Source organism: Solanum tuberosum, unplaced genomic scaffold (assembly GCF_000226075.1).
Source record: "Solanum tuberosum cultivar DM 1-3 516 R44 unplaced genomic scaffold, SolTub_3.0 scf00121, whole genome shotgun sequence".
Classification (NCBI taxonomy): domain Eukaryota; kingdom Viridiplantae; phylum Streptophyta; class Magnoliopsida; order Solanales; family Solanaceae; genus Solanum; species Solanum tuberosum.
In genome coordinates, this window is record NW_006239046.1 from 582,175 (window position 1) to 599,228 (window position 17,054).

The 17,054-nt window shown below is 35.5% G+C and overlaps 2 protein-coding genes across 3 annotated transcripts in view; both read right to left on the reverse strand.

Annotated features, from left to right (window-relative positions):
- The window catches only part of LOC107061182 (uncharacterized), a 10,007-nt gene extending 2,493 nt beyond the window's left edge, over positions 1 to 7,514 (reverse strand). The window contains exons 1-4 of one of the 2 annotated variants that reach the window (XM_015310015.1): positions 7,499 to 7,514; positions 5,543 to 6,260; positions 5,210 to 5,457; positions 4,634 to 4,840 (exon numbers count right to left, since the gene is read on the reverse strand). In XM_015310015.1, coding sequence (XP_015165501.1) covers positions 4,634 to 4,840; positions 5,210 to 5,457; positions 5,543 to 5,612 — 525 coding nt within the window. In that variant the 5' untranslated portion in view covers positions 5,613 to 6,260; positions 7,499 to 7,514. The remainder of the gene's footprint in view (positions 1 to 4,633; positions 4,841 to 5,209; positions 5,458 to 5,542; positions 6,261 to 7,498) is intronic. The other variant, XM_015310016.1, reaches the window with a different exon arrangement.
- On the reverse strand, positions 7,505 to 15,875 carry LOC107061183 (uncharacterized). The gene is made up of 3 exons (XM_015310017.1): positions 15,693 to 15,875; positions 8,100 to 8,304; positions 7,505 to 7,742 (listed from the first exon to the last, which is right to left on the reverse strand). The coding sequence occupies exons 2-3, from the start codon at positions 8,296 to 8,298 to the stop codon at positions 7,594 to 7,596; spliced, it is 348 nt and encodes a 115-aa protein (XP_015165503.1). The 5' UTR covers positions 8,299 to 8,304; positions 15,693 to 15,875; the 3' UTR covers positions 7,505 to 7,593.
- Between the last annotated feature and the right edge of the window lie 1,179 nt (positions 15,876 to 17,054).

A 17,054-nucleotide genomic window follows, 5' to 3' on the forward strand; every position in this document is an offset into this window, starting at 1 on the left:
AAAAATAGGAAGCACTAAACTGAAATAAGTAAAAAACAGTAAAAATAATAAGCTGGAAAAAATGCCAATTGTCTAACACTCCTCCTTGGCATTTTTGTGGCAAACACCAATTCGTTGCCTCAGATCTTCAAACCTTTCCTTTGGCAATGACTTAGTGAAAATGTCAGCTAGCTGGTTCTCAGATGAACAATGAACAAGCAACACTTCATTAGATTGTTGGACTTCTCTAATAAAATGAAACTTGATCTTGATATGCTTAGTTCGACCATGAAACACTGGATTTTTTGAGATAGAAATTGTTGAACTGTTGTCACACATGATCTTGGTAGCTTCTGTTTGTTCATGGCCCAAGTCCTTCAACATCTTCCCTAGCCAAAATAGCTTGATTCACAGCAGATGCAGCAGCTATGTACTCAGCTTCTGCTGTTCATTGAGCTGTAGTTTCTTGTTTCCTAGAGCTCCAATTAAAACAACTTGTCCCCAAACAAAAAAGATATCCAGAGGTGCTTCTTGAATCATCAACTCCGCCACCCCAATCACTATTAGAGTACCCGATCAAGTTCAGAGTTTCTTCGGCAGATGTTGGGAAAAAAGTTCCAAACTTGCTGGTTCCTTTAATATACCTTAACACTCTTTTAGCCGCTGTGAAGTGTGTGTCTCTAGGCGAATGCATGAACCTAGAGAGCAAACTTACAACAAATAGAATGGCAGGTCTGCTTGCGGTTAGATATAGAAGACTGCCAATTAAGCTTCTATACATACTATCATCCACTTTTTCAGAATCCTCATCCTTGCCAAGCTTCACACCAGTAGTGATTGGAGTACTCACAGGTTTGCAGTCTTGCATTTTGAACCTGTTTAGAATATCCGAAATGTATTTCTTCTGGCATATGAAAATTCCATCACTGTACTGCAACACTTCCATGCCAAGAAAGTACTTCATGGCTCCAAGATCAGTCATTTCAAAGATTTTCTCCATTTCATCCTTGAACCTTTGGATTAGTTCAATTTTGCTTCCTGTCACAAGCATGTCATCCACATAAATTGAGACAATTAAGGACTCACCTGCAGTGACTTTTACATACAGAGTAGCTTCACTTTGACTTCTACTAAAGCCAAGTTGGATGAGATGATTGTCCATCCTCTCATACCATGCCCTTGGGTCTTGTTTTAGGCCATACAAGGCCTTCGTTAAGAGATAAACTTGATCCTCTTTTCCAGGAATTGAGAAACCATCAGGTTGCTCTACATAGATCTCTTCAGCAAGCAAACCATTCAAAAAGGCCGATTTGACATCAAGTTGATGAATTTGCCAGGAACTATGAGATGCAAATGCAAGAATAAACTTGATTGTGTCATACCTTGCTGCAGGAGCAAATGTTTCCTGGTAATCCACACCATATTGTTGTGCGTATCCCTTCACCACCAATCTAGCCTTATGTTTGCAAATTGTTCCATCAGGATTGAGTTTTGTCTTGAAAATCCATTTTACACCAATCACCTTGCGATTTCTAGGTCTGTCAACAAGCTGCCAACTTCATCATAGCTTGTTTTTTCAGAGGTAACCAAGTTACACCGCTGATAGACATCTTTCAAGGATCGAGTTCCCCTCACATCTTTCAAGGATCGAGTTACACCGCTGATAGACATCTTGCTTCATTAAACTTCACTTCTCGGCTGAGAATTAGTTTTACTGATTTCAAACAGAAAATCCTGTAACCTTTGGATGAACTATAGCCCATAAATATGCCTTTATGAGCCTTGTTGTCCAGCTTAGTCCTCTTTGTTTCTGGAACTCGATAATAACATATACACCCAAAGATTCTGAGATGGTGTACTTATGGTTTGTTCCCACACCAAGCTTCATATGGAGTCATGTCCTGCAAGGCCTTAGTAGGCAATCTGTTCAGCAAATATACAGAGGTATTAACTGCCTCCGCCCAAAACTGATTTGGGATCTTTCTTTCGAGCAAAAGACATCTGGCCATCTCCATTACTGTCCTGTTCTTCCTTTCAGACACGCCATTTTGTTATGGAGTGTATGGTATGTCAATTGACGTTCAATACCTGTGCTATTACAAAACTCCACAAACTGAGAATAAGTATATTCTCCTTCATTGTCAGACCTTAAAGCCTTAATACTAAGATTACATTGATTTTCTACTAAAGCTTTAAATTGTTTAAAAACATCAAAGACTTCACTCTTTAGTCTAATGAAATAAACCCAACAGATTATGGTGTAGTCATCAATAAATAGGAGAAAGTATTTGTTACCACTCAATGAATCTGTTTTCATTGTGCCGCAAACATCCGTATGAATGAGCTGAAGTTTCTGGTTAGCTCTCCATACTTGATTTGCTTGAAATGGCAATTTTGTTTACTTTCCCTGTTGGCAAGTTTCACAAACTTGAGCATTAGAAAGAAATTCAGGCATATTTTCCACTAGCTTAGTCTTTTTCATCTCTGCGATGCTTCTCAGATTGAAGTGACCAAACCTTTTGTGCCATAGGTTTGTACGTGTTTGTGAAGTAATATTGTAAGCCTGCTCAGTTATTTTCTCCCAATTAACTGAAAACATTATGTTGCTCATCTTGACATAAAATAATTCTACTCCAGAAGGTCAGAAACAACACATTCACGATTCTTAAAATGCAGAGAATAATTATTTTCAAGCATTTGTCCAACACTCAACAAATTTTGACTCATATCAGGTGTGTACAAAACATCAGGAATAGTTTTGATACCTGATATTGTTGAGATAGACACTATACCTCTGCCTTTGACTTCTACTGCCTCACCGTTTCCCACTTTTACTTTAGATTTGTATGTATCATCGAGGAATTTGAACATTTCAGCATCATTGCACAAGTGATGTGTGCAACCACTGTCAAGAAGCCATGAATCAGAGGATTCATTGATTGAAAAGTATGAAACTGCAAAGAGTTGCTCCTCATGTGCATCTGCAGCTTCTGCTACTTGTGCTTGCAAAGCACCAGAGGCCTTTGCTCTTGACCTGCAGACCTTGGATATGTGCCTGTCTGCTTACAATTGCTGAATATTGCATTGACTCTCCACCAACAGTACTTCTCCAGATGTGTAGTTCTTTTACAATGTTTGCATGGAGGGAACTTCTGCTTCATATATCCACTATTGTTTCCTCCATCATGCTTGCCCTTATTATTTTGGTTGACCTGTTGCTTTCCTTTACCAAATATTTGTTTTTGTACAGAGAAAGCTCCTTCAGTGAACTTGTCCCGTCTCATAGTCCTCCTTTGCTCTTGGGCTTGAAGAGCACTCATTAGTTCACCTAATGAAAGTTTGCCCAGGTCCTTGGATTCTTCAAGAGAGGAAATCTTAGATTCAAACCTCTCAGGAAAAGTCATAAGAACTTTCTCCACAATTCGTTTGTCTGTAAATTCTTCACCAAGAAGTCTAATGTTATTAACAATTAAGGAGATTCGATCAGCATACTTACTGATTGTTTCATCGTCATACATATTCAAGCACCTGAACTCTCTTTTCAGGTTCAACACTTGCATTTGACGTGTTCTATCGCTGCCTTGATATTCTTCTTTCAACCTATCCCAAGCCTCTTTTGCTGTTTTGCAAGCCATGATTCTGTAAAACACAGAATTTTCCACAACATTCTGCATAAGCGACTTGGCTTTAGATTTCTTTGCTTTCTCTTCGTTGTTGGATTTGATTTGAGCCAAAGTAGGATTTGCTGGTAGAGCAGCAACTGGTTTATCTTCCGTCACAGTTTCCCAAAGTTCATAGGCTTCTAGAAAAGCTTGCATCTTCACAGACCAGATTTGGTAATTTTCACCGGTGAAAGTGAATGGTGGATTTAAAGGTAGGTTGTTGGATGCCATTTGTGTTGTAGGTTAAAACTTTTGGTCTTGTAAGATCAACTAGAGGCTCTGATGCCACTGTTAGAACAAAAATACTCAAGAAACTGATTTGAAGAATAAAAATAGAGTGAACTTATAAAATTCCAGCTATGTATTAATTTGCATAAGATCTGAATTTATACAAGGAAAAACCTAACCATCTCCTATCTAGTTGCCACTTTCAAAGTGGATGTCAAAACTAAATAAGAACATGTGCCACTAACAACCATAAAAGGGGCCACTAACAGCCATTAAAGGGGTTACTAACTTCAGAAAGTTGAGCAACTAAAGTTGACTAAGTCTAGCTAGAAAAATAGGAAGCACTAAACTGAAATAAGTAAAAAACCGTAAAAATAATAAGCTGGAAAAAATGCCAATTATCTAACAGGCTACTAGCAGACAATTTACATGGAAATATAGGCATGTATGGAGTAAGATTGATAGAGCCATTTGCAATGATAAATGGATTATCAACTATGGTAATGACATTACAACTCAATTCAAGGAGAATTTCTTCTCAGATCACTCACGTACCTATCCATATGGAAATCACCGTTAATACAAATCAGAAAAAGAAGCCTTTTAAATTTCTGAATATATTAGCTGGGATAGTCAATTCTTACAAATTATTCTAACTGTACATCAGAAAATATTGAGGCAGAAATATTTCTTCAATTGTATGAAGGCAAGAGCCAGTTCAAATGCAATAGCTATGATTAACGATGCCAATGGGAATATCCTACCTTAAATTTTTTAGATAGAAAATGCTCTTTGACCAGCCATTCCCAATCACTCTTGTCGACCCCCTCTGGCACATCTTTTAGAACCTCTCGCAATGGCTTAGACTTCACATTCATGTGTAGAGATCCTTTCCAATTGTTCCACAACCTTCTCATATGTTTCAATACATGATCTCTATGACCAATCATGTCATCACTATCAAATTTTTCCTAATATATTTGGCAGATGTCATTAAACAAGAGACTCAAAATTTTAAAATAAATCTTACAGACAATAAATAATCAGCTAGGTTGTAAGTTATGAGTGTATCATTATTGATATACTTGATGGAGTGGGCTGAAAACAGAGGAACAATTGTAGGTTTGGACAAAACAGAGGGACAATTGCAGATAATAGACAATTAACAGAGCATAAGAACAGATGGACAATTGCAGGTTATAGACAAAACAGAGGGACATGACTGCAGTTTACTTTTGTTCCTATATTTTTTGATATGTTGCAGAAAAGATCAAAGAAATGAACCAGCAACAAGATTCAAGAAATACAATTCCATCAGTAATATTCATTTAAATCCTTACAGTGACAGCTCCCCACATGTGTTCCAATTTAGCTTCTTCGATGTCTGTCCATGAGTGTACTCGCAAAGGACACATATTACGATCACTAACTAAGGAACCTAAGTGTCTCGAAAATAAAGCGTGATTATCCTCAACAACTCGATTGTGGTAAAAAGTGACTCTAAGCTTTTCTCCAGGTTTGAGTCCTGTAACAACCTTACACAAATTTGGTCCTCTAACCTTTTTTATCTTGTCAAATTCACATGAACCTACAAGTTTTGATATAAGTCAAACAATACAGAATCTCAATCTATAAACAATGAAGAAGTTCTAACAGTTTAGAGAGTTAAATACCTGCTTTACTTCTCTGAGTTTCTTGCATCACTTCAACTTCATCTTGAGGAAGAGTAAGATCATCTTCCATTGGATCTAATCCCAAAGGAACACGGTTATTATTTTTTGTGAGTTCATTCAGATCATACTCTGTATTTTTAGATTTTTTATTTTTTCCATTCAAAGTTCTCTTTTCAGCACACCTTCTCGGAGAGCCCACATATGTAAAGCTTTGTGCTCGCTCCCTTGCTAATAAAACATTGAAATAAACTCAATCCACTACCAACAAAATGAATTACATACGAAGGCTCGGGATGCATCAAGGTACAAAAAGTAATATCAAGGACACCATACAACAAACTACAAAAGGAAAATACATGATTCATATCAGTAGTACTACAGTAGGTACCAGTTATTATAGGTACATGTGGGGACGGGGTTCTACTTGCTTTTCTAGTGCACATACTTGGACTACATTGTATATAAGACCTTGAAGGTTGTAAAATACCTGATTTACTTATCAAAGCCTCTGGCATTGCTTCAAGATCATCATGAGGAAAGGAAGTAACATGTTCTATTGGATTAAAATCAGGTTGCCTAAGGATCTTATTATATGCTCTTACATTCATATCAGATGATACAACACTATACCCTTTACTCTTTCCAATCGAAGTTCTTTGTACAAAAGTACTTCCTCTGGCAGAACCCACCGATGTAATGTTCTTTCCGTTTTCATTGCCTATAATAAGAACATTACAAAATCTCAAAGTAAATTCAATAAAATAAATCTGCATGTTTAGAAAATAACATAAAATACCTGGTTTGCTTCTCATGTTCTCTTTCATTACTTCATGATCGTCATGAGGAAATAAAGTTTCAACTTCGATTGCATCAAAATCAGGACAGACGACATTAGATTTTTGTGGAATCGCATTCTGATCATATATTGCAGAATTTAGACCTTTGTTGTTTCCAATCGTTATTCTCTTTCCGATGCCTCCTCTTATAGAGCTCGGAGATGTAAATCCATTTCCCCGTCCCATTACTTCAAGATCATCACTAGGAAAGAAAGTATCAACCTCTATTGGATCAAAGCCAGGTTGCATAAGGTTCTTATTGTGTGCTAGTTCATTTTTATCAGAAGATGGAACACAATAAATTTTACGTTTTCCAATAGAAGTTCTCTGTACAACATTACTTCCTTTAACAGAGCACACAGATGTAATGTTCTGCCCATTATCCTTTGCTACAATTCAAACATAATACAACCTTAATTGTCTAACAATTAAAATAATTTCATACTAAGAAAATGAAATAGGATTAGAACCCTGGTTTGCTTCTCATAGTCTGTTGCGTTACTTCAAGATCGTCATTAGGAAAGGATTTTTCATCTTCAATGCATCAAAACTAGGAGGGAAGACATTAGTCTTCTGCGCAATGACATTTTGATTATATGTTGCAGCATTTAAACCTTTGTTGTTTCCAACCATTGTTCTCTTTTCGACGCTTCCTCTTACAATACTTTCTTTAACAGAGCACACATATGTACTGTTATGCCCATTCTCCTTAGCTACAATTCAAACATTATACAACCTCAATCATCTAACAATAATACATTTTTGAGACTAAGAAAATGAAATAGGATTAGAAACCTGATTTGCTTCTCACAGTTTGTTGCATTACTTCAAGATCGTCATTCGTAAAGGAAGTTTCATCTTCCAGTGCATCAAAACCAGGAGGGACAACATTAGTCCTTTGCGCAATGACATTTTGATTACATGTTGCAGCATTTAAACATTTGTTGTTTCCAACCATTGTTCTCTTTTCGACGCTTCCTCTTACAATACTTCCTTTAACAGAGCACACAAATGTAATGTTCTGCCCATTCTCCTTAGCTACAATTCAAACATTATACAACCTTAATCGTCTAACAATAATACATTTTTCATACTAAGAAAATGAAATAGGATTAGAAACCTGGTTTGCTTCTCATAGTCTGTTGCATTACTTCAAGATCGTCATTAGGAAAGGAAGTTTCATCTTTCAGTGCATCAAAACCAGGAGGGACGACATTAGTCTTCTGCGCAATGACAAGTTTGATTATATGTTTCAGCATTTAAACCTTTGTTGTTTCCAACCATTATTCTCTTTTCGATGCTTCCTCTTACAATACTTCCTTTAACAGAGCCCCCATATGTAAAGTTATGTCCGATTTCCTTTTCTGCAATTCAAAAATGTTAATCAGTACAATCAATAACGTGATTTCTTCTCTGAGGGTTCTCCATACAAGATTTCCTAAAATTAATCTACTTAAACAAACATCCATTCAGACCTATTCAAAAGTACTACGAAAGTACACTTTCCTAAAGTTAGAGCTGGAATCAACTTAAACAAAACATCTTTCAAAACTATTCTAGATCAGAGAGCAGGGACAAAATAGAAATCCACATTACTATTTGTAAATGACAGTATCCGTTAACGTAAGAAAATGCAATGTACAAATATCTGTAGCTTGAGAAAATAAGACATAATATCCTAACAGTATATATCTATAGCTTTAGAAAATAAAATACAATACCTGATTTGCTTCTCAGAGTCTCTAGCGTTATTTCCGTTTGATCAATCAAATTTCTCTTTTCAGCAGTTACTCTTACAGAGCCTATCGATTTGAGGCTTTGCCCTCTTCCCCTAGCTAAAGCACCAGGTGGAAGGAATGATTGCTTAAAATTCTTTGAACTTGATCCCATTTCGGACTTCTTAAATATTGAAGGATTCATGTCATCCTACCATAAAATCCAACAATAGAGTACTTTTAGCTAAGTATCTTTTAGGATTCATATTAACATAGAACAAATATAAAAATAATAGGGTAAAAAAACAAAAGCTAAATGCTACTACACATTGTCTCTGTTCATTCTGTACAAAGTTAATAAATAGACATTATTGTTGGATCAACCTTTATTCACCCTAAGTACTTCAACTGATCAAATTTACATAAAGAAGATTCAGAATATAAACAAGTAATTGAAAACTATAAGCATCAACTATTCCAAACCTGTATGAGTTCTTTTTCTCTTCCTATCAATTGAATCATGTAAATCCTCAAAATCATTAACATTCTCTTGCACATCATCAAAAGAATCACGAGGCATAAACTTTTGCACCACATTCCAGCCTTTATTAGAATGATCTCTAGCATAATATACTTGTGATACTTGATTGGCTAATACAAAAGGCTCATCAATTTTCAAAAACCGTTGTGGGTTAACACTTACAAAGTCATATTCATCCATTTTAACTCCCCTTTCATTGTCATATACATCAAGCCACATACATCTAAACAAACCAGTCGTCTCCCCCCAACAAATTGTAATTCAAGAATCTCTGTTAGTTCCCCATAGTAATCAATGATTCTACCTTCTTCACCAGCCTCACCAGAAACAACTATCCCACAGTTTTGAGTCCTCAAACCATTATTGTAATCTTGTACATGGAATCTATATCCATTAATAATGTAGCCTTTGAATTTTGTAACATTTTTCATCGGACCACGTGATAATGTGAGTAAATCTGCCATTTTCTTACTATCGTCATGTTCGTATAATCCTTCAATCTATCATGATTAAGAACATAGTTTAGAAAATATTATCTATATGATTTGAAAATAATAGTTTTAAATAGTATTCTACCTTTTCTTTAAACCAACTGATGAATTGCCTATCAGATTTTTTTTGAGAGGAATCACCTGGAATTTGAGAAAACACTCTATAGAAGAGGAAACATAAGAAGAAATAAGGATTTAATAATAATTCTGAAGAAGTGATAAGATGATTATTTGGAAAAGTCATTACTTACTCGAGAAATGGTTGAACTTCATCACAATATTCAAAATATAAATATGGGCTTGCTCCATTTCTTTTAAATCAAGTAGGTGTGGCTTGCCGCCTTTTAAAGCTTTTCCAGGTTGACAGAAGATCATTAAACCTCCATCGGATTCTATAGCACCCCCATCATAGTTTCGTTCAAGGAGATTGAATTTTGTTTCCATTGTATGCAAATACCTTGAACATAAGGTTGTAAATTCATTTGCTATATATCCCTCTGCAATAGACCCTTCAACGCAAGATCCATTACGAATAAAAAGCTTCAAAAAATATAACCATCATTCCACTGGATACATTGAGCAGTATAACCATCGCTCTATTGGATACATTGATCGATATTGAACAGGTCTAACAATCATAGCCTCATTAGCTAAATGAATTGGCAAGTGCTCTATGACATCAAAAAATGCAGGAATGAAAACCTTTTCTAACTTGCATAGAGTTTCAGGAATTTGTGCTTTTATTTGTTCCAACTCCTCAAGTTTTAAGCACTTTGCTCCAAGCAGATTAAAAAATGATGACAACTCAATTAGCGGCTCACACACTTCATTGCATAGCATACTATGTATGGCAAGTGGGATTAAATGTTGAAGTAGAACATGACAATCATGACTTTTTAATCCTGAGATTTTGTGATCTTTCATATTGATACAGTGATAAATATTTGATGAAAATCCATCTGAAACCTTTAAATCCTTCAAAAAGCTTAAAAACTTATGCTTCTCTTCAGGAGATAATGTGAATCATGCTGTCGGTAACTCATATTTTTCTCCATTTCTTTTTGGATGTAATTCGTTCCTGATATTCAATTCTTGCAAATCCAAACGACTGGTCAAGGTGTCTTTTGTTTTGCCTTTGATATTCAAGATTGTTCCCAAAATATTATCACATATATTCTTCTCAATGTGCATCACATCTAAATTATGCCGCAACAACAGAGTTTTCCAATATGGAAGGTAAAAACATATACTCTTCTTATTCCAATTATCACCTCTACTATCATGTCATACTTTAACCTTCTTCTTTTGATCATTAGTTAGAGGTAACCCATCTAAATCAGCCACTTGGTCAAGTATGTCATCACCAGATAATGTATTTGGAGGTAATCTCCTATTTACAGTACCATCAAATGACTTCTTATCATTCCTCCATTTGTGATTAAGAGGAAGAAAGTGTCTATGACCTATATAACACTGTTTTTTACCATTTGCCAATCTTATTGAGGAAGTTTCTCTATTACAACATGGGCAAGCCAATTTTCCTTTGTACTCCAACCTGATAAATTTCCATAAGCTGGAAAGTCATTAATGGTCCATAATAAAGCAGCATGCAACGTGAAATTCTGTTTAGTGGACGCATCAAAGGTACAAACTCCAGTTTCCCATAATTTCTTTAATTCATCAATTAAAGGTTGGAGATAAATATCAATTTCATCTCCAGGACTTCCAGGACCGGGAATAAGCATTGACAAAATAAAATTTTCCTGCTTTATGCATAACCATGGTGGTAAGTTATAAGGAATAAGTACCACAGGCCAAATACTATACGGAGTTCTAGAACATCCAAATGGTTGAAAACCATCACTAGCAAGTCCAAGCCTAACATTACGAGGCTCCACAGCAAATGATTGATGAAGTTCATCAAACTTTTTCCATGCTTTTGAATCAACCGGGTGCCTCATAATTCCATCATTAGCTTTGTTTTCATGATGCCATCTCATTAAAGGAGATGTTTTTGAGGACATAAACAATCTTTGAAGTCTTATCTTTAAAGGAAAGTAGCGTAAGATCTTGTATGGTATATTTTTCCCCTTTTAAAATTTGGTTTCCCCATTATGTTTATCCTCCTTCCATTTAGATGCGCCACAAATTTTGCAAGAATCAACAAACTTGTCATTCTTCCAATATAGCATGCAATCATTCCTACATGCATCGATCCGATCATATGAAATCCCTAAGCTTTTAATTAACTTCCTTGCTTCGTAATATGAATCTGGCAAGTTTGATTCATCAGGAAACAAATCTTTCTTTAACATCTTCAATAACATATTAAATGAGTTATTACTCCAATGACCAATACTTTTAATATGAAGCAATTTCACCAAAGTTGAAAGTTTTGAACCTTCGTACAATGGTTGATCAAAATCCTTTAAAAGACTATAAAATCTTTTTGCTTCAGGATTTGGTTCCTCCTCGAGAACGTCATCATCTCTTGTATTCATATTAACTACATTAAAAGCAGGATGTAAATCTCTGAGAATGTCATGTATTTCATCCTCCTCAACATCCTCGCTAATTTTATCGTCATCATCTACAAATGCGGAATCTGATTCTTCTGTCTCACCTGCTGTCTCTCCATGGTGATACCAAAAGGTATAATTTTGAATTATTCCATGTACTATTAAATGTGATCTAACAATCTCTCATGTTCGAGACACTGCATTACAACATTTGACACATGGACATCTTATTTCATTTGCTTCCCTCAATCTCGTAAAAGTATAATTCAGAAAGCTTTCTACCCCATGTATTTAAGCATCATCAAGTCTATTATGCATAAGGCTGATTTTGCAACTTCAATTTATGCACTTTGGATAGAGATCTTACGAGAATATTTTAGAACAAAAGCATCTACCAAAGAGATACTACTCCATCAGATGAAGTTCTCAATATGTACAGAAGAGAAACATATCCATCGACTATTCAGTTTCATTTGCTCCCTATGAATATTCTGTATTAGTTTAATGTAGGTATAGTGTTATCATCAAAATTTTGAATCTGTTCAAAGTTTTGAATCTGTTTTCAGATAGAGTAGGATACTGAGAATGGACATAATTGTGTAGTTTGCTCTCATATTGTCAAGCTCACTGGAAATTAACAAAAAAAATCTTTAATTATCAAAAAAATAAATGGTGAAGGAGTAGAGCATGTATATCCAACAAGAAACAACTTTCCACTTATATACTCCACATATGTTTCATCTTTTAAGGTCTAACCCATCAATATAGAAGAAAAAGGGAAAACACAAATAGTCTCAAGGTTCTCTGAAGGAAGTTTTCCCATAAGGTATTTGGGGTTGCCACTAACACCTAAAAGGTGGAGTAAAATAGAATGTCACCAGCTTTGTGTGAAGATAACAGAGAAAATCCGTGCGGTGTACACACAACATTTATCATATGCTGGCAGGTTGTTGATCACTAACTTTGTCTTATTTTCTTTGCATAATTTCTGGGGTGCTGTCTTTATTCTGCCCCAAGTTGTGTTTAATGAAGTGGATAGAAGTGTAGGGAGTTCCTTTGGGGTGACACTGAGGAAAAAAGAAAAGTCTCGCTTGTGGCATGGGACATAATATGTCGACCTAAAAAGCAAGGAGGTTTGAATATTAAGGGTTGTAAGCTATGGAACATGGCATCAGTGGGAAAGTTGATATGGAAATTAGTGGAGAAGAAGGACATACTATGAGTAAAGTGGGTGAATGAATTGTATATGAACAACAATGAGACTTTTTGGTCACATGCCCTAAGTCCAAATAGTTGCTGGTACTGGAGACAACTACATAAGTTGAAGATAAGAATGACACATTGGTATAGGGACGAACATTACTGTCTTACAGAGAACAAGAACTACTCAATTTGTAGGGGTTATTTGGACCTGCTGGGACCTGCTCCTGAGTTACCAACTGCTGAATTAATATGAAACAAGATTACATTGCCAAAGCATAGGTTCATACTATGGCTGGCTATGCGTAATCGACTGCTAACCAAGGCAAGAAGGTTGGAACTGGGAATAGGGTGTGATAACAATGTATGTTGTCTATGTGAGGGAGATTAGCTTGAGGATGCAACACATATATTTTCAGATTGCTTGTGGACACAAGGCGTATGGGAGGCAGTGAAAAATTGGACCGGACTAGATCTACCTAACAAGTACGTGTCTGTGGCGCTATTGAAGATCAAAATGTAACACTGGAGCAGATTTAAAAAGGAAACAATGATAGCTATATATGGAGCTACTGTTTATAACATTTGGATTGCCGCAAAACATCATATCGTCACATCGAACAGGTAGTTAAGGAGGTTATATTTCAGAACACTCGAGCTTTTTATAATTGAGAGGATATATCAGTAAAGTACCACGGAGGAACCTAACATGTTATTATATGGCTGAACCTAAACATGTGTTCATACGGTGTATGACATTACATGAAAATCTATGAACAAAAGACAAGCTACTGTAGTGGGGAATGATAGTGGATAGGTAGTGTTTATTCTGCCAATCAATGCCTGAAACTAATGACCATCTACCAATCACTGCTCTGTTTAGTTCACTCTAGATTAATTAGAACAATGTCGATTCATATAAACAATCATTCATATACAATGATTGATAAGTACGACACAAAACAAATTGTTATGATAAAAAAATATCTGGTAGAATGAGAACAGAGACCATCTGCGAGCTTTATAATCGATCTGAAGGAATTGTTCTGGATGAATTCTCGAAAAATCTTAGCAGCTAAATAATGATCGTGTATAAGAATGAGACAACATATAAAACACCACTAACAAATTGAACTTATGAAATACAAAGAGCTGAAGTTTAAGGATTTAACAGAGAGAATGAGAAGAAACACTAACACTTCCTACTTCTCTGTACAACCCACTCATTCTATATAGATTAGAACTTTGTCAACTTATTAAAACTAGCTCTCATATAAAATAACTCATAAGTACAACATATAACAGATTGTATTTTGTAAAAAGTATATCTGGCGGGATGAGAACAGAGAACATCTCCCTTAAACCTAATCATACCTAAAAATTTATGACCTTCATATTTGATCTATAAGACATTCTTGATGACTTATGGGAAATTCTTAGTAGATAATGGATTATAGACGTTGCCGCAAAAGATCATATCGTTACATCGATCAGGTCGTTCAGGAGGGTATATTTCAGATCACTCGAGCTTTTTATAACTAAGAGGATATATTAGTAAAGTACCACGGAGGAACCTAACATGTTATTAAATTGCTGAACCTAAACATGTAATCATACGGTGTATGACATTACATGAGAATCTATTAACCAAAGACAAGCTATTGTAGTGGGGAATGATAGTGGATAGCTAGTGTTTATTCTGCCAAACAATGCCTGGAATTAATGAACATTCACCAATCACTGCTCTGTTTAGTTCACTCTAGATTAATCAGAACATCGTCGATTAATATAAACAATCAGTCATATACAATGACTGATAAGTACGACACAAAACAGATTGCTATGATAAAAAAATCTAAAAGAATGAAAATAGAGACCATCTCCGAGCTTTATGATTGATCTGAAGAAATTGTTCTTGATGACTTTTGGGACAATCTTAGCAGCTAAATAATGTTCGAATATAAGAATGAGACAACATATAAAACACCACTAACAAATTGAACTTAATGGAGTACAAAGAGCTGAGGTTTAAGTATTTAACATAGAGAATGAGAATTAGAAACACTAACACTTCCTACTTCTCTGTATAGCCCACTCATTATATATAGATTAGAACTTTGTCAACTTATTAAAACTAGCTCTCATATAAAATAACTGATAAGTACATCACACAAAAGATTGTATTTTGTAAAAAGTATATCTGACTGGATAAGAACAGAGAACATCTCCATTAAACCTAATCATACCTAAAAATTTATGACCTTCATAGTTGATCTATAAGACATATTCTTGATGACTTCTGGGAAATTCTTAGTAGATAATGGATGATTGACGTTGCCGCAAAACATCATATCGTCACATTCGGTTTCATCTATAATTGAATTCTAGAAACAAAAACAACTTGCAGACAAAGACTGATCAGTTCAAGTTAGATGATTTTAAAAGTTTGTGTTGCCGCTAAAAATTAAATCGTGTTTAATTATAATTTGATCCAGTTTCAAATAAAGAGCAAGCATGAGACAACATATGGGACTCCAAAAACAATCTTAGCAATCCTAACTTTACCTAAAAATCTACGAGCTTCCCCTTTGATCTACAAGACATTATCTGTATGACTTCTGGAACAGTCTTACCAATCAAAGACTGATTAGTTGAAGTTAGATGGATGTAAACTTGATGTTGCCGCTTAAGAAAAACTTCCCACTCCAGTTCTTTTTAAAACTAAATTTCACAAATCAAAAGCAAGCATGATCAAACGGCATACCAGATGCCAAAAACCAATTAAACTTTATAGAATAGAAAGAGGTCGATCAAGAGATTTGAAAGAGAGAAGAGAACAATCACTTACAGTTGATTTTGTAGAGGAGGAATTTGCCAACTGCTCTGTAGATTTGATGCTATCATTGTTTGAAGGAGAGAAGATGAAGAACTGCTCTTTAGATTCGAAGCTATCTCTATTCTCTCTTATGAACAGAGAAAATTGAAACCCTTGGCGCCGTTGATGAAGAGAAATGTGAGGGTTTCAAAAGAAGAAGACGTCTCTAAATAAATTGGAGGGAAAAAGTAATTAGCGCGTCCTTCTCTTTTTTAAGTTATTTGTAAATTTTATTTTTAACCCAAATATAATTTATCTTCAATAAATGCTGAAAAAATGAAAAATAAATAAATATACATATATATATATATATATACTAATAACTTTTTTAACGATCGGAATAATATTTTATAACGACTAAATATTTATCCCCTCGCTTATAATAAATTTAAAACTAAATCTACCGACCAAAAAATATTTTTTCGTTATAAATACACTTTTTACGACCTCATATATGTCCCTACATTAAGACATGGTCGTTAAAAAACACTTTTCTTGTAGTGTTACCGAAGCATTCATCATTCTGCTTTCAGAGCCTTTGTGGAAACGAAGGGGGTAGTTTCTTTTGAGGAACGGGCGGCTCAACATTGGAGTTCTTTACTAGCTCTTCCACTTTCTTTTCCTTATTACCTGCATCATCATCTCCCTTCTTTGGAGCTAGTTCCTCTAGTTGTAACCCACTTCTAGTACTTACTGTATTCAGTTGCTTTGGGTTGGGTTCCGTATCACCGGGCAGTCCACCTTGGGGATGTAAGTTCAGAGAATTGGCTACTTGCGCAACTTGTTTCTCTAAACTCATTTGGGACATTTGAATGTTTCTGATGTTTTCATCCTGCTTATCTATCCTAGCATTTATTTTTGTCCCTAGTTCAGCCATGATCTTTTGGAGTAACTCCTCATTAGTCATCACCCCTTTGGTGCACTTGGATTTGCGCCTTGGTTAGGATTTTGGTATTGCTGCCCAGCCCCTTGGGAATGATATTGGTTAGCCCCTTGCGGTTGGTTTTGGTTTTGGTTTTGGGTCCCACCCCATGAGAAGTTAGGATGGTTCCTCCAACTAGAGTTATATGTATTACCATAGTTTTGTTGCCCTCCACCTCTTTGCGCATTACCCACATAGTTCACGAAATCTGGGTTAGACTCACAAAAGTTGGTTTCATGTGCTCCACTACCACAGACTCCACACCAACTGGTTGCTTGTTGTACAACGTTTACCGGTGCTTGGTTTAGGGCCATTTGTTTGAAATTCATGGTCATGTTATGTTGCATTACATCCAGTTTGGTATTTATGGCGGTAGCTTGATCTACATCTAAGATTCCCGCAGCCCTTTGGGT